A 19,590-nucleotide genomic window follows, 5' to 3' on the forward strand; every position below is an offset into this window, starting at 1 on the left:
AGCATGTAATATTTATGTTTCGATAATAAAAATGGATCGTTTTTGTTTCAAGATGAATGAATTACATGTTTGGGTGATATGTATGATTGATTATGGAATTTGTAAACATTAATTTGAGTGATTCCAATCAATCACTCGATAACTTTTACAGCTTTGTTTACATATTGTAATGCAAATAATATGCTGATAAAAACCAGTGTTGCTAATATAGAATAAATAAATAAGTTGTCAAGAAATAATTACCAAATTTAAAATAAAAATATCTGTATTAAAACTTACTATTATTATTTCTGCTTTTAGGATATACACTCAAATAAATGATATTATTGTAATGCCCAAATGATGAAATAATCAAGTTTCTGTTGTTTCACACAAACTAATAATATGTCTCTACAGTAATGCAGTGTCTTAAGATTTTATAATCTATTTTTAGTGTTATTTAGAATGTACTGAAGATTATGGGATCAAAGGGCATGCATATGTTTGTTTAATCTCTTCCACATCTGTGTAATCTCAGACCAGCATTGTTAACAATTTAGCTGACTTGTATAATTATAAGAGATTTTCTGTATAATAGAAACTAATTTAGAGAGACCGGCTAACTTTTTGTTCTAATCTTCCTTGAAACGATCATCTCTGTCTTTATAATTCTTTCTTACTTGGCCTAATTAAAATAATAATAATAATTTTATGAAACTTCTTGGCTGATTTAGTCTGTGGTAATATAAGAAGTGTAGAGGAGGAAAAAGGAGATTTAAGTTACAGTTTGTCAATTAAGACCTTTTTTCTTATAATACTATAATAACTAGTAAAACATTAATTTTTTAAGATATATTTAATGGTATCTTGTTTATGAATAATGCTTTCTAAAAATACAATCCTTACTACAATGTAAATCTAACATGGAAAAATATAAAAATATTTTTGTTACGTTGACACAAAAAAGATGTTAAATTGTAAACTCAACAGCTTTTTCTCCTTAAACAGATTATAATAAATGGAACATGGTTTTGTGAAATGAAAAAAATAATTTAAATATATTTTTAATAGCACTGAAAATGTTATTATTAATATAATTAAATTATAATATATTAGTAATAAATTAAAGTATAAAATTAAGGTACAAATATGAAACATCATGAAAAAATAATCACTGTTCTTAGTGACTGTGGCCTATTTTTATGTTTACCTCATTTGTCTTTAGGAAATGTACCACAAAGTTTAATCGGTTTTTGCAAGATTCAATTTTTCCATGTTATTTCATGGATAAAATTGTATAGTGTTTTTGCTGACTTCATTCTCTTTAACTATTTTGTCAATATTAATTCTTACTTTATAATGAAAGTTTGTATCTAAAATTTGCATAATTTTTACATTGCTGATTACATCTTCACTGGACGATGACAACATTTATTAGTTCACATAAAAAAATTCTTCTTCTTACTACTCTTCGTTTCATTAAAACACTTAAAAAGTCGTTTTTGCCTTAACTGGAAGAATACCAATTATTTAATTTGTTTGTACCTGCAATTGTCCCCAAACTCATACTTTCTAATTTATTCTTTTTACTAACATCAGTTAAACTGACATAGTACTAAGCTTCTTAGGTAGAGTATTTTTACCATTAACCTCAGTTTCACCATTACTCATATTAGTGACAATATAAAATAAAAAATACTACAAATGAAACCAAAAACGAAATGAATAATAGCAAAATTAGCACATGTTCACAGTGTAACAATTTTACTATTTAGGGCTAGGTTGTTATATAAGGCTGACTATGAACTAAACTAAACAATATTATGTGTAAAGATGATCTTCATGAAAATAGGATGAATATTCAGAACATAAAAAGTGTGTAGACTTACTTCTTTGCACGTTCAGTGGAATAACCACTTTGTCTGTACAAAATTTTTAATTACCTACAACTGAGCTTCTTTTTGGAACAATAAATGAGCAGGATAATGCAGATCATCTTTAAGATTTTAATAATCCAATAAAATAAAAAAATAAAAATGGACCAAACCCCTTTTACCCCTTTTATATATATATATATATATATATATAAAATACTCTGTATTTTATGTATATATATATATATATATATATACACAAAATATTTGTAAATCAGTGATACTAAAGTAGCTTTTAATAATGAAAAAAGTAAATAACTTAAAGAAATGTTTGATACAACACTGCATACTATATATCTTCAAGTTTCATTTATAAATAAATGTTCAAGATGGCTTCCATTTTTAATACGGCAGATGTATCATCTGTAATCATTTTCCTGCCAAATCCTATGAAGTATATCTTGATCTATGGTGGTTTGTGTTATCTGGTGCACAGCTCGTTGACATTTCCTGAAAGCTGAGGAACAAACACTATCTTCAATATAACTGCATACAGAGTTTTGGAGTTAAATCAGTTGATTGTGGTGACCAGGAACATGATCCACTATGCCTAATCCAAATCAGCATTTTTCTATTGAGATACACGACAACTTCACGATGATAGTGTGGTGGCACAACATCTTGCTGGAAAATGAATTCTGTGCCTATATCCTGTTGTAATAATTGTGGTATTAGATTTTTCAAGCATGTCCAGGTACAATTTGCCAGTTACAGTTTACTCGGTAAAAGAAGAAGGACTGTAAATTTTGTGACAACATACAAAAAAACATTTACCTTTTGTGAGTCCCTTACATGTTCAATTGAACATCCAAGATGTAACGTGGATTCTGCTCACCCCATACCCCAACATTATGTTGATTCAGTTTACCACTGGTATGGAAGGTTGCTTCATCACTGAATGTAATTTTATTAACCTAATTATCTTCAGTCTCAATTTTGTTTAACATGTTTACACAAAAACTTCATTTTTCTTTATCACCTTCACTCAAAGCTTGATCAATTGTAATTTTTAGGGTTTAAATGATGGTCAGTTATGTAATATCTTCCATACTATAACCCTACGTTACAGGATTATCCTAGTTACCCTAGGTTGGATAGGATTTATACTGAACCCTATTCAATTCTAAGCTGGTGCATCCTGTTGATTTACCTGGACTAATTTTTCATTTTTGTGGGTTTTGATGCCAATGTTAAACAAATTATTGTAGTAATTTTGTTGATTGTTGTTTAATTGTTTTTACATCATTATCAATTTTATTTGATCTCTGTGAGTCTGTTTATTATAATACTTTAAAGGACGATCATTTAAATTATAATTATAAATAAATAATTACATGTAATAATTTTATGAGATATTTTTATTTTATTTTGAAATTAATTAAATCTGAAAATTCTTTTTTATTAATTGTTTAATTATGTTAATTATTTTTACGCATTTTGGTCTTCAGATCTCTCAGTGTATATAGCGTGTGGTAAATACATGCTGTTATAATAAAAAAATTTTCTCACGTAGTTTAGATCTGATTAAGAATATGTCAATAATAATAACAATAATAGTAGTAGTTTGTAAAAGTTTTAAATTAAAAAAATATTCGTCTTCTTAAAATATAAAACTGAAATGTATACTTGAAACCTTGGAATTTACACAGAGGAATGTTGAGTATAAAAAAAAAATTGGAGAGTAAATTCCCTTGACCCACATAGTTTCTTTCGTTCTTACAAGAAGAAACATGTTTTTATTTAATAAACAAGTTGTTTTCCCAATTCAAAAGATTACATACCTAACAATAAATCAATGATATCTGTAATATCATAAAATTTAGAATCAAATATTTTATTTATTTACCAAAAAAAGTATTATTTTAAAAATTGCCAGTTGAATAATGTAAAAATATTTATGCGATCCCAAATAATATTGTCTTTAATTATTAAGTTTTTTTATTATTTTAGTAATAACAATAAAATTATTTTTTTAAATTTTCAATTTGGTTGGTTTAATACAATAAATATTACATTAAACAAACACTGATATTATCATTTCTCTTTTTATTAAAACTGTGTTTATATATCTACATGAGGTAATGGAAATTTGATAAGACTAGCACAAAAAATTAAAACTATCAAAAGATATGTAACTAATAGGTGGTAATAAGAAAAACCACTTTTAAAAAGCAATAAATTTGTTTTACTGCTTAAAAGTCAATAACTATAAATAAATATTTAAACATCAAATTGTTGTAGAATTTAAAATTAGCTTATCATAACACATTAAAAAAAACCTGTTTAAAATGTTGAACATGTAAATTCTTCCAAGGCAAGTTATACAGTACATAATTATATTAATTTAGCTTATGTATCATATGAATTTGACCCTTAATAATTTCCTTTATAATTATAGCATAAATCATAAATGATTTTATTTTCTTATTGTAGTGGTTTTTTGTTAACCGTGCAATACCGTTTCATTACTTAAATATATCTTCAAAAAATGAAAAAAGGAAAATGACTGTCCTCAGTTTCTCGTCACAACGAACTACATTTTACTTAAAGTAGCTGATCATTTCTCCTTTTAAAGATGACTTAACCGGTACTTTATTTACTTGCTTTACATGGTATGGCGCGTTAACACTTAATAATGATAACACTTCCTTTATTAAATTTGGGATTACTTTCTCTTTTATCCATGTCTCGAAATTTGTAATATTTATTTGCCCGTGGTAATCACCAGATGTACAACCTGCTTGAAATATTATTCTGTACACTTTAACAAACCTCTCAGAAGACCCGATGTGAACGATAACTAGTCTGACGCTCCGGTAGTTTTAAGTTTTCCCAAGACAATTTTACTTTGCCAACATTTTTGAAAACTGAAATTATATCAGCCCAAGTTTCGTCTAAAAATTATATTTTTCTTTGCTTCGTTCTAACTTCCCTAATTTTCTGTAAATATGTACAACTTAAGTTAATTATGTCTTGCCTTTCCACTAACACCTTACGTTTTGCAGCACAAGACTTCCATTGAAAGTTCATTTCGGTTAACATTTTCTGGAGAATGGTTCTTTTCCATTTAAATCCGATTATCTTTTTTAAGACCGTAAGAAGTTTTGAAATTGTCGGGAGAAAGTTTTATCGTACATAGATAACTTCTATTACATTTCTAATAACGTCCCGATCAAAATTATAGATGTCTGCCTTACAGTAATGAGAACGCTTCCCTTTGTTCCCAGGGGTTATTCACCTTTACTAGCACGAATTTCTTTCTTTATAGCAGTCACAGTTTTTCGTGACCCTATAGTATTTTGCTGCTCGTTCGGTCGTAGTTAGTGGAATCGTCAGCTTTTTTAATTGTTTCTCTTTGCAACAATCTAAGACGTGAGTCATTAATTCTTTTTCAGACCTGAAAATTGTTCTACTTCGTTTTCAACATTAGAATCTTTTTCCATCATATTCATTAAAACTAACTTAAAATGTTGCGTAATTATAAAACAAAAAGAAAAAACACTACCGGGACGTATTTCTAAAATTAATCATAAATACAAACAGTGACCGTCAAAACACAACACTAGTAATGGAGACACGATAATTACAGTACACCCAGATTTGATTTTATATGGCTGACAGTCTGATAATCGGTTAGCGCTGCGTTTCGTGACTAATATTTTTCGAACGAGTAATAGCTTCTTATGCGCATGCTCACTAAGGCCTTTTTCCCGTACCCCGTCGGAACATGATTAATATGTTAACAGATGAATCTTAAATAATTTAACATTACGAAATAATACAGACACACTTCAATGATGGATTAAATTTACAGTAACGCATAGCCTCGTAGGCTCTCCGTGTAATTACATAATGGGGAACAAATGAAAAACAACATGCACCTAACGTATGAGGCTCTGTCCCAATTCCAATAACGCATTCATCAAACTACGAGTTAACTTACTACTTGAGTAAGTTAAGTCGTGAGCTCCAGAAGTATCAAATCTGATGTATGCACCCTCAGTCGTTCGTTATCTTGATAAGTTCCAGGTTACTCCCCTTTACTCGCACACCGCTGTGGGTCACAGAAATAGATTTAGCACTGTTCTCCCATTAGCAGCCCACAGCCCTTCCCGAATCTTTCAAATGCACCGTCTTGCACTATAGAGTGATAAGGAGCATTATTTTCCCTTTGAGTCCAACCTCAATAGGCTGACACAAAAAATGATTTAATGTTACCTTCATGTCACTGAGGGGAACTACCCCCAGTATCATAAATTCGGAGATCAGTTTTTGCACTTACATCTGCAGTCGACCGTGTAGCCGAGCGGTGTGCTATTAGATTTTAGTATCGTACACGAGAATGACGTAGGCTTGGTATACCAAATGAAGAGAAACGATTCAAACTGCTAGCAATGATACCAAATAAAAACAGCACAACAGAAACTAACGACGCGAAGGTCACAAAAGCGACTGAAACGGTTGTGCCATTAGTTTGAAAATGTTATATTTATTTAATTTGATATAGGTTTTCATATTTAAAGCAGGATATAAATAAATAAATTTATGTTTTATGTACAGGTACAAAAATAATATAAGAACTGAATTTTCCTATTCTTATATATAGAACATTACTAAAATAATATTGTTTTTAAGAGGTTTGTTTAATGTTTTTGGTATTAAATATTTATGTTTTCTTAAATTAAAACAATAATAAATTAAACTTACCAGTTCTGCTAATTTAACAATAGTTAATCTGCTTATTGCCATTTTGATTTGTCTGTAACAAGAAAAAATAATTATTTAATTAAATGTACAATTATAAATAATAATAAAAAATTATTTTTATAAATGTGTCTTCAAAATATATTTATATAGTTTTTTTACCGACATTTGAGATTGAGAGGTGAAACTGAATTTTCTTTACTTTTTATATATTATAATAAATTTATAAAAATAATATATATATATATATATCAATAAGGAAATTACATTGTAAGTGAATGGTATTTTCGTACTTCTCATATCTCAAAAAGAAAAAGATTCAACATATATTTATTCAGTATATAAAGGTATGTATATATAGAAATCACTGAATTAAAATTGTATTAACAATGTATTTGAGCCACAATGTATTAAAATTGTGGCTCAAAAATCTCCAAAACTGCTGAATCAATTTCACTGAAATTTAGATATAGTAGTGTCTCTGAAATGAGCATGTGAAAATTGGTTGAGACGTTCTTGAGTTACGCTCAATTTAAGGTCGCCAACAGATAACATAACCTCAATTTGAGGTTACTCAAATGACTTTGTATTGGTGTATTTTTCGTACGCGCTTATGCAGTGAATTTATATTTGGTATTTGTATGCACGGTCTATTCGTTAATCGAACCAATGTTGTGCGTTGTACTTTGAAAATCAGTGCGTTTCTCACTGCGAAATAGTGAGGGCGTCGGAAACGAAAAGTCGAGCTTGTTGCGCAGAACTGCGCTAGAGGTTTTTTAAATTTTTACCGATTCTATTCGTTAATGAATTCAAAATATGTTTTGTATTCTATTAAATAAATTCAAATGAGGAACACACACACACCCATATATACGAGTATACGAGGTCGTTCAGAAAATAACCGAACATTTTTAATTACGCACCAACGGATATATTTGGTGACCTGCGATTGACTGCATTATGTTCCGCATAACCACATCTGTAACCACATGTTCTTGGATTGTTGACTTCTCGTTTAGTTTTCGTGTTATTGTTATTTGAGTACAACGTGTTTAAATGTTGGTACTGATTTTTATAACTTGCGATTTTTCGAGTTTGTAACGATACAACGTAAAGTTTAGGTTTAGCGTGAAACTGGAAAAACCTTTCACAGTAATGTTTCAACTTTTGAAGCAAGCTTACGGAAATGATGCTCAGGGTCGTTCGCAACAATACGAATGGTTTTCACGATTTAAAAGTCAACTGAAGATGACATTCGATCAGGAAGGCCTTCGACTTCAACTGATGACACCCACGTTCAGAAAATCAAAGATCTGGTGCGTGCAAATGGCCGATTGACTGTCAGAGAACTTGCAGAAGAGGTTAGCATTTCAATTGGATCATGCCGTGACATTTTGACTGAAAAATTTAACTTGCATCGTGTTGCACCAAAGTTTGTTCCTCGTTTGATGACAGAACAATAGAAAGAACATCGAGTGGACATTTGTGGCAACTTCTTGAACAAACCGATGACGATGAAACATTCATGCAAAGGACCATAACGGGAAACGAAAGCTGGCTTTACGGTTACGATTTTGAGACAAAATTTCAATCATCACAATGGATTGGCTCTCCACGCTCCAAGAAGCACGTCAGTCTCGATCCAACGTCACACTGATGTTCTCTGTTTTTTCGATTTTATTTGAATTGTTCATTTAAATTCTGGCCTCAAAGTGAAACAATGAACTGTGCGTACTATCAAGACGTTTTACAACGGTTACGTGAAACAAATCCGCAAAGAGAGATCGGAGTTGTGGCGAGACAACTCATGGCTCCTTCACCACGAAAATGGGCCCGCCCCGCACACTCAGCTTTGTCAATTCGTCAGTTTTGAGCTAAAAATCAGATGACTATCCTCCCTCAGCCTTACTACTCACCACGCCTGGCTGCTTACGATTTTTTCTTATTTCCGAAATTAAAATCAGTGATGAAAGGACCATTTTGATACTATTGCTGACATTAAAGCAAATTCGTCACGGACCTTAAAGGTCATTTCAAATGAAGCTATCCAGGACTAGTTGGTGAAGTGGGAAAAGTGTGTGAATAGGGGAGGGGAGTACTTTTGAAGGGGACAAGAACCAATAATCTGTAAATTTAATAATAATGATAAAAAAATAGTGTTCAATTATTTTCTGAATAGACCTCGTATATATATATATATTTCTTGTGTGCGTGTGTATGAAAATGAACTCCTCCTAAACGGCTGGACTGATTTTGATGAAATTTTGTGTGTGTGTTCAAGGGGATTCGAGAATGATTTAGATTCACAATTTGGTCCACTGGAAAATGTTTTTTTTAATTAATTTTTTATTTATAAGTAGTTGTTGATTTCGGAATGTTTTACATTGGTTCCGGCAGACTGCACTACCATCGTAGTATCGAATATTCAATAACATTCTATATTAATTTTACTTTGTCCCGACAGTTGGTGCTCCGATCAAATTGAGAAAAATATTTCGTAATTTTGTGTTATTATTGTGTTACAAAAAATCGCGAGAAAACAGTTTTTTAATAAATAAGAGGCTAATAAATCAGATGGAAATGTATACAAAGGAAAACCAATCAGATCAATGCAAGATGGTCGCTGTCAAACACAAACCAATCACAGACCAATCACAAAGAGCCCGTATGGCAGTTGCCAATGTAAACAAAATCACAACTGATCGCGTTTAGAATTGTGAGCGTATTGAGAAATATTATATTATTATTTATTGAAATAACGTTTTAAAGTGTAATTAAAAAATATACATTGTGCAAATTTGTAAGGTACAGTATTGAAGTGAAAATGTTTTTTAAATTTATTTGTGTTGTTGATCTTGGGATGGTTAAGGTTCACAATTGGGTCCGGTAGGCAGAGCTGCGATCGCGTTTTAGAAGTTTTTTTTTAATTTTTGGTTTATCAGTCAAACCCGGTAGTTGGTGCTGCGATCGGATTCTAGGAATTTTTTTTTATTTTGTTGCTTTTTCGCATATCAGTTACTTGCGTCGTAGCTTAGTGTTGTTCTTACATTAAAATTTGTATTTAGAGAACAGTTTGAATTAAATCCGATAGGTAGTGCTGTTGTTTTGCCATTTGGATTTATTTACATTCTGACTTTTATAAAGTGAAAGGTTAAATTTTGTTTAATTGCTAATGTTAAGTTTTTTAAGGTTTTATGAAACTTTCAATTGTTGTCATTTAATCTGTATGTATACTCAGATCTAGCAATAGCGAAGCATTGCCGAGTCTGCTAGAATTGCGCGCTTATGCAGAATATTATATTATATTATTATTTATTGAAATAATGTTTTAAAGTTTAATTAAAAAATGTACATTGTGCAAATTTGTAAGGTGCAGTATTAAAGTGAGTATTTTACATGATTTTTCATGAAATTTAATGATGTATACACGTGCATTCAATAACAATCAACTTAACCTACAAATTTAAATTTTCAGTTCTCATTTGATTCTGTGCAACTTATGAAGTATTGAACGGCTCTTTGAAAATAAAATTTAAGTTTGTAAAATAAATTATAATATTTATAAAATTAAAATATAAGTTACTTATAATATAGTTTAAAGTATATTTAAAAAATTTAATTTATAATGTTTTAGCTGATTAATTTTATAAAAAGTTTTCTAAAATTATTTTTAATTTACAATTATCTAAAATTTGGTAAAATAGATGTTAAAATAAAGAATGAGAAAAATGATAAAAATTTCTACTAAAATTTTAACTACGTTGCTTTTTTGCAGTGCTTTAATTTTTTTATTAATTGATTAATTAAGCTGTTACATGGTTATGAAACATCAAAATTATTAAATTTAAAAAAAAAAATATGAAGGAGGTAGTTTTTTAGAATGATATTAAGTGAAAATTAGTAGTAATGTGGATGAAAATTTATTAATTACACTAATTCTTAATTTTACGACGTTTCGATTTTTTAATTCAATTTTCATCGGACATCTCAATATTTAGTGAAAATAAAAATTAATCATACTACACATAATTAATCAATAAACCCATTACAATAATACAACAATCACAAACTGATAATATCATACTAATAGTCATTTTAATGAAATTTAGAACACATTCCTGCTAATTTTAACTTGATTAAGTTACATATATTTATGTGTGTGCATTTATTACAGAATAATGCCGCATCAGGACAACGTCTATCGGGTTCGCCAGCACACACACACACGAGGTCTATTTTGGTTATTTTTATACGAGGAATTTATGTAATTATATATATATAATTACATACTTTCACGGTAATGTAAAAATTAGTTGCACTTCTGACTTGGACGACGTAGATTCCGATGAATAAGAGATTTAATTCTTTTAAGTAAAACTCAATTAAATTAATGTTTTTATTTTCAGAAGTTTTTTCGATTTGTACCGCGTTATAATTGCTATGTAATGTTACTGTATAGTTTTTTTTTTCAAATATTTCTTCATTCGCTTCACCGGAATTTTTTTTTTTGTTTGTGAAAAATTATTTTTTATTCTCACAGTTTGAGAATAGACCCATTTAATTTTTTTTTCTAATCTTTATGTTTCTTATTTATTGTTTACGTTTAAACATCCCGATGAATTAAAACTTTCGAATTTAATTACTGTGTTATAATTACATCTTATTTTTGCGTTTATGAAAACTTTTTTTTTGTAGATAAGTTTAGTTATTCTGTTCGCTTTTTTCATTTTCCCTGTTCTTCTATGGATGATTTGTTTTTTAAACCCATTTCATTGATTATTTCTTCTAAAAATTTAATTTTTTCAAATTTGTATTTTTCCAATGTTTATGTTAACTAATTCCAGACACTTACGATACTTATCGACTTTCTGAAGAAAAGTACGGTATTACTTTTCGTCGCATGGTGTTTATGATTAAGGAGTGAAAATGAATTTTCTTTACATTTTGAGGTATGAGGAATACCAAAATACTAGACAGTTATAATGGGGTATATATATATATATATATATATATATATATATATATATATATATATATATGCCTATGTATAAACTTTTATTGCTCAAAAATCTCCAAAACTATTCGATCAATTTCAGTGAAATTTAGATATGCTATAGTAGTGCATCTGAAGTTGTGCATCTAATAATTTAATAAAGATTGGTTGATTCTTTCCTAAGTTGTGCTCAATTTAAAGTTGAAAACATCTGAGCTAGGAAAATTAGAGGCGTGGTTCGTTATAATGTTGCAAGTTGGAACGTTGTCGTTTCTTTATATGCGTATCTATTATTAGAAATATTGTTCGGCGTATTCAGATAGCGTTACCTACTTTGACAGTATGACGGGTATGTTTTTGAACGAATTAAAAGGAAACGGAGCAATGTACGATAAGTTGTTTATTTTTTCTAATTTTAGTAGTACGAGTATTTTATTTTTTTACAATTTTAGTTTTATACAAAGGGAGTAGGTCGTTATACACACGAGATCATACTTTATTCAGAACATTACTCTATATGGAATGTAACACTTACTATAACCTATAAATAGTTCCGTAGAAATACACTCCGATCCTCAACATTACAATATTCAAATGAAAAAACCAAGCGGTCAAATAAATCAAGGGAATTTTTCTGGAGTAAGAAATGCTTCAATGTAATAGACTAAACATAAAATTTGCTCGGTCACTTTTTTCATACAGTGTACGCATTAATAATAGTAATAATAAGTAATAGAATAAAAGGTGAGAGGAAGCGAGAGAAGGAGAAAGAGAGAAAGAAAAAACCGGTTTTTTCTAGGCTAGGCTAAGCTGTGCATGACTCGCTTTCAACATTAAGAATAAGAAACCCTAGGCTACTATTAATGAGTCAGACTATGATATACCTGACTAGAAAGATTTTAAACAACGTCTTACCGACCACTCGTGTATATATAAAACTCAGAGCCCAAGTTGTAAACACAGATTATACCTCTCTCCCCAAAAATAAGGCTGCTTAAAGTAATAAAACCCAAAGATAAAGTTGAGTTATCTAAAACCGGTTCTACAATTTTTCCCGCTTAATTTTGACTAATTTGGATCCGAGTTCTACAAATTTTAACCTTATTTTGGAATTGTTAAAAAGTTTTGATAAGAGATCCGATGGCTGTCTAGTATAGTAATTTTATTGATAAGATATGAATAAATATTTTACTGTATTTAACGTCTTAAAAGGAAACAATAAAATACTACATTACTGTAATCGTAAACCGTAATGGAAAAACCCAATGAATTACCTTTGTCTTTTTTTAATTTAGCATTGCAATTTTTAAAATTCTTTTAATAAATGAGTATTGAAAAATAACGCAATGAATTATTATTAAGTAGCATACCTGTGAAAAGAGATCGAAAATATAACAAAGATATTAATTTTAATTAATAATATGTTCAAGATAAAGAAACGCGAATTAATTATAAATGTTACTTTAATTAGTTTTAACTATAAGTTTTTAATATATTATTAATACTGTATTATTTTTAATCAAACATTCATTCATTTATTTCATTCAATTATATCATAAATAATTGGATCTGTTCATATAATTATCAAATTTTTATCATTCGTTTCGTTCGCTCCGGTGGATAAGATTTTTTAATTTCTCATCTGATATCCAATTCGTAAGTACGGAGTGTTTTAAAATGAATATCGGGAATTTAAAATTATATAATATTTAATAATAAGTGTTCTCATATACGCCATCCACAGGCCCAACTAAAATGTCCCTGCAATACCTTCTTTGTACAGATAGTAACAAAATTAAGAATGGTAGATCTCAGATATAGTATTACGTTTTACACGACTGCTCAAAAAGGATTGTAATGTATTTAGAGTATGTAGTTACGTATGTTTGTTCCCCAGTAGCAACTCAACGGCCGAACGATTTAAATTTATGATCCTGTATAGGAATTCTTACGTTACCGGAAGTGTCACATATTATATAAATATTTATATATATTTATGACTATGAACACATTCCTATATATGTACTAGAGATTTGCCGGTTGAAGTACAAACTTTAATGAACTGTGAACTGTGAACCGTGAACCTCTATCGCTATGTCAGCTGGGTTTGAACTGAATGACTCAAATCAATGAAATGAATAATATTGCAAAAATAATAGAAATTATTTACTTTAAATAAAATAAAATATTAAATAAATTAAAAAAATGTTTCTTTAATAATAATGGGCTTCTCGCGGGAACTTTTTATGAGACTGGAGTGGTGAGGTGATTCGAGTCCGTCGTACGAGGATAGACTAATCATCACCATCGAATGCAAACAAATGGGGTGCTCCTGGGGCGCTGTTTTGGGAGTTGCAATGGGATACTCTTATAATATCTCTGCAAAAAATTATCCGATTTCCAAAAATTCAAGCGGGGTATTTGTAAGTAGGTTGAAGGCTAACTTTGCATGCAGCATGTACACTCTCGATTTCACATCACGGTTATTCGGAAATGTTTTTTCCGAAAATTCAAACGGAAAATTTTCTAGTATAATACAGAATCATGATGAAAACCAGAACAAAGATTAATTTATATTCTCAGAAAATTCGAGTGGCCTGCGCTAAGTCAAGACCAGCTTGAGCCCTGCGAGCTCCCACAAACGGTCTTCGTGGAAATTGATAACGGTACGATAAGAAGTAATGCTGTCGACATCGGATTGAGGGTCGAGCCCGCTATGGTCAAATTTTATGCTTTACGGGGACAGGGTATAGTGGAGTGGCGCATGCTACCACTAATATTGTGCAGGAGTGTGACGGTGCATAAACTACAATGGACTACCCTAGATAGAATTGTCGTAATCTGATCACTCACATCTTTGCCAAGGGCCAGGCCTACGTAGTACTGAGTAGCGTGAGAAAATTGGAGAGTTTAGCTATTATTTGTTTGGGTCCTAGAAAATTACTATATAATCCGCACGACAAAAAGTCTCTCGAGGAATTCAGTCGCTTGAGAAATCTGTAAGTTTAGATTGGTATACGCCAATTAAATAAATAAATTGAAATGTTTACAGTTTCCTCATTTGGCTCAATACGTTAAATACTTTATATCCATAAGTTTCCGAATCGTGAATTTTTCACGATGATACTAAAAATATTAAATAATAAAAACAATTATAAAAATAAAAAAACAAGACTGCCAAAAAAGTAAATAAATCGAACTAACAAAACTACAATAAATAGAACTCTAAAAAGAAAATAAGGTATGGAAATAAAGGACTAAAAATCGTTATCCAAAAATTAATTAAACAAAATAATGAGTGACCAGTCAATTTTCGACAATTTAATTTTTTTAAATATATTTTTCATATTGTAAAAATGGCAGAAAAATAGCAGGTTGTCTAATGATTAAGTTCTCACAGTCTTAATAACGCCGATAAAATGCTGAGACCTTAAGATGGAAAATTTTCTTCTGTTCTATATAATAAAATCTCTTGTAAGAACGTAGGTTGAAACGCATAATAAATAAAATTCAAGCTTGACAAGTAAACCCACCGGATTGGTATAATGGTGAACGCGTCTTCGTAAATCAGCTGATTTCGAAGTCGAGAATTCCAACATTTAAATCCTAGTAAGGGCAGTTACTTTTATACGGATTTGAATACTAGATCGCGGATACCGGTGTTCTTTGTTGGTTGGGTTTCAATTAAACACACATCTCAGAAATGGTCGACCTGAGACTGTACAAGATTACACTTCACTTACACTCATACATATCATCCTCAGTCATCATCTGAAGTAATATCTGATGGTGATTCCCGGAGACTAAACAGGAAAACCCTTTACAAGTATAAGCCGATAGAATGAAAAATTATTGTACAGCTGTAATGTTTGAATTAAAGTTACACCTAGACTTATCTTATCAAATTTTGACCAGTTATAAAAAATTTTAAGAGGTGAAATCTTTTTCCGGATAACGTTAAGGAATCTATTTACTTCTTCATTTATATCCATGGTGACATTTTTATTCATTAATGCTTCAATAATTTTCATTAATGCTAAGAATCATTCTACTGTATAATTTAGGAATATTTATTATGTAATAAAAAACAATATAAGCATTTAAATTATACGATTTACATACGAATTAAACGATTAAAATTAGTGGAATTACTATAGTAATCGCATTGAATTGGATAATTATTATTCTAAGAAATGGACAGGCAGTAAAAATGTAATCTGTATGTATTTATAAAATATGAATTAATACCGTAAATATTTGTTTATAAACAGATCAGTATGTCGTAACACTGAAACGCATTTCATTCTGTATTCAAAGCAGAACCGGTTTTGATAGATGTTTTGCTTGTGTGCTCGCGCCTGTGTCCATTTATGTGAAGGCAAAGGTGTGTCTACTGTGTGTATGCAAAGGAAACTGGTGAATCGGTGAGCCAGGATATGAAAGTCGTGACTAGTTCCGTCGGTTGAATCTTTATAAAAATAAAACAAACGTAAATTCGAGTTTATTGTTGTAATAATTCTATTTATTCACATCAATTATGTACATTATACAGCTAAAAATTAACACAATTTACGACATTAAAAATTTGTCCATTTATCATTCGTTTTTTTAAATTTTGTTTATCTTTATCCTAAGCTTATTATTCCAATTATTTTCCATTAACTTATTTTTTTTCCTTTTTTTGTTTACCATTTATTTTTAAGTAATTTGTAACGCAAGTAATATATTTAAAAATTTGATCGACCTCTTTCATCAAATAAAAACGAATTATAAAAAGATTTTTTTTTTAAATGTTACATCCACTATATGGCTGTTTAATCATTTTAAGGGTAAAACTTAATTAAAAAAGGAACATTAATAATAATTACTAATTAAAAAAACAACTTGGAATCCAAACCAAAACTCCAAAATAATTTCGTGTGTAGTAAAGGAGGGGATTGTTGTGATGTAAGTTTCAATCTTTTTCTAAATTTATATTTCTTTCTTTTAATAGGAAAATGAGCTGTTATAGGAATAAATTGATTTTATTCTTGTAAAAGTTATAAGTACTACAGCGGATACTCTCTCTAATGTGTTAAAATTTTCCTATCTAATTGATAAGATTAACGTATCCCCTTAAACATAGTACATTCCCTCAGTACCTTGATACGCCTTTCAGTTATTTTATTTTCGTATATTGCTACTATTTGTTATCAATTTAAGGTCAAACGCGCACTATGCGGCCACGGCCAACGGCTGGTCATGACCGTATTTCACACCGCGGAACAAGCGGCCAGCCGCGAGGATGGTGACCGAACCTCGGCGTCCAATCACAAGATGGATGTGACCGAGATAACTGCAGTTCTGTATTTATATAATCGCTTGAAATGGCATAGAAAAAAGTATTGGGTACATCCCATTTTACGCAGTCGTTTTTCAAAAAGCATGTTTTATAATTTTTATTGTGATCTGAGTCAACATGAAAAAAAATTTTCCAATTTCACTAGAATTTTGTCGGTCAAGAGTTTTTTGATTATTTATTAAATAAAATTGCAGACAACATAAGAGGATGGTACATATCATTGTTTCTGTGCATAGAAAAACTTTTATTGGAATATTCATCGGAAAACATATCCCATAGAATTGATATTTCTTTAACTTCAGCAATGAATTTTTCTGCATCAAAATCAATTTTCTACATTATATCAATATTTAAAAAAAAAGAATCTAAAGAAAAAACAAATTTGAAAAATATATGCTAAATTTACGCCGTAAAATTGCAATTTAATACAATTTTGCATACGTTTACACAAAATTGAGCACGTCGTAATCTGATCGTATACTGGTCGTTTAGTGTTGTCCCATTAAAATTAATACAAATTTCGGCTGCGAGATTTCGGTTGGTCGTGGCGGCCAGAACGACAAACCTATGGTCGCAGCGCAGCGATCAGTTGGTCGCACTGGCCTCGTGGGCGTTCGTTCATATGAGTTGAATACAAATTGGCCGCTTGCGGCCAGCTGCTTTCCTGGCCGTGGCCGCAGCAGCGTAAGTTCGCATTTGCCCTAAAGCGTAAAATTAAAAAACGAAGTAAATGAATTTTATAACTAAAGAAAATGATAACCAAATTGATAACTAGTATTCCTCATAATAGTTCTGAAACAATAAATCCTAATTCAAAATAAATTAGTTAGGCGTTAGTAATGAGCACATTCATTAATTGATAGATACACAAAAAAATATATGCATTGTATTAAAGTTATATGTATCATTATATCAATCACATGTAATGCTGATTAAAAAAAAAAAAAAACATGTATAGGATTCTCTTATAATACTATGTATGAAAATTACTTTTATATATTTAATAAAATAATATATACATATAAAAATATTAACAAAATAATTGTAATAAATTTAAGTTTTACTGAATCTACGTACTCGTATTACAAAAAAAATTAATATTTATAGGCAATTAAAAAAATATATATATCGAATTAAATGACTATTTATAGAAATAGTTTTAAATTGGTATAAAAGAAACAAGTATGATACTTAAAAAAAATAAAAAATCAATGAGTGTTGGTGAGGTTCTCTAGTAATTTACGACTAAATATTCCCGAATCAGAAATTCAATGATTTTTCTTCTTTTCTTCCAGAGGAACTATTTAGTTACTACTATTTTAATAAACGTGTTCATACAATTTACGCTAGAATTGAAATACAGTTTGGTGATAAGTTAAAAGTTAATAATAATTTGCTTCGTAATTACATTAAATTGCATAATAATCTTACAATTATTAATAAGAAATCTTTTCACCAAGTTATTTAAAACAAATTACAATATTTTCTGTAACAAAAGAGATGATATTACTCGGTAGATGAATTTAAAAAAAAATAATAATTAAATAATTTTAAAACAATACAGAATTTTCGGTATCCGTTCAAGGTGTACAAAATAATTTTCATTAATGCCTACAAAATTGTGAATTATTTTTTAGTTATTTTTTATAATTAGTATCTTCATATAATTAAATAAAGATTATTTTAACATTATTTTATTCTGTTATTAAATAAAATGAATTAATATGGATGTTAATCACATTGACTTTTTTTACAAACTTTTTGAAGAAAAGTACTGTATTACTTTCGGTCGCACCGGTAGGATTGGGAATGAACTTCAATTCTCTTTATGTTTTAAGATATGAGGAGTACGAAAATACATTTACTTAAGCTATGCTCAATTTGAGGTCGACATCAGACATCAACATAACCTCAATTTGAGGTTATGTTGACTTGCGCAGTCCTGCACAAGAAGTTCTTTATAATTAATTGCGTATTTTGTAATGCTGTTATGATCAAGGGTTTACCATGGTTTTTCTTATTCTTTCCAAGTAAATTCTGAGGTACTTATTTTTTATCCCTGAAATAGCATATCTACCCATTTTGTGACGTGATTTATACTATAATGTGTACAGATTAGAATAAAAGATAATTAAAAATCCGAGAACTTATTTTTCCCCATTTAAAACCTTTTTTCCCCCCGCTATTTTATACAATTTAAACTAGCTCTTTTTAAATAAGGTTTTTTTTATTGACCTTGACTTTAAATTCATTTAAAACATTCTAAAAATTATTCTACTTATAATCTGAAACCTAAAGATTTGTTATTGTTCTCACCCAATTTTGGGTCACCGATTTTTAATTTTTTTTTTTTTCAAGGGAATAGCCACCTATCAATCTGGAATGATTTATTTTTAAAATAATAAAACTATTTTTACAAATAAATAAGAAGTAAACAATATATTTGCATCGATTATGTAATATGCCGACCTCCACCATGAAGGTTGGCATATTTCCATGCACTAATCTCGAGCTTATGTGAATTAATCATAAAAAAAGGTCAGTATTGTTTTTTCTCAGTACCTCTCTATAATAGGGCTGATGTAGTATATTACGTAATCATTGCAATCTGTACCTTCCATCACGATGGTGTTAATGTA

General features: G+C 29.6%; 1 protein-coding gene across 1 annotated transcript in view; it reads right to left on the reverse strand.

Annotated features, from left to right (window-relative positions):
• Window positions 1-19,590, reverse strand: part of LOC142329685 (uncharacterized) — a 50,838-nt gene that overhangs the window by 4,299 nt on the left and 26,949 nt on the right. Inside the window, exon 2 of the mRNA XM_075374383.1 lies at window positions 6,621-6,672. Coding sequence (XP_075230498.1) covers window positions 6,621-6,662 — 42 coding nt within the window. The 5' untranslated portion in view covers window positions 6,663-6,672. The remainder of the gene's footprint in view (window positions 1-6,620; window positions 6,673-19,590) is intronic.

This window comes from Lycorma delicatula, chromosome 9, assembly GCF_047948215.1.
Source record: "Lycorma delicatula isolate Av1 chromosome 9, ASM4794821v1, whole genome shotgun sequence".
Lineage (NCBI taxonomy): Eukaryota > Metazoa > Arthropoda > Insecta > Hemiptera > Fulgoridae > Lycorma > Lycorma delicatula.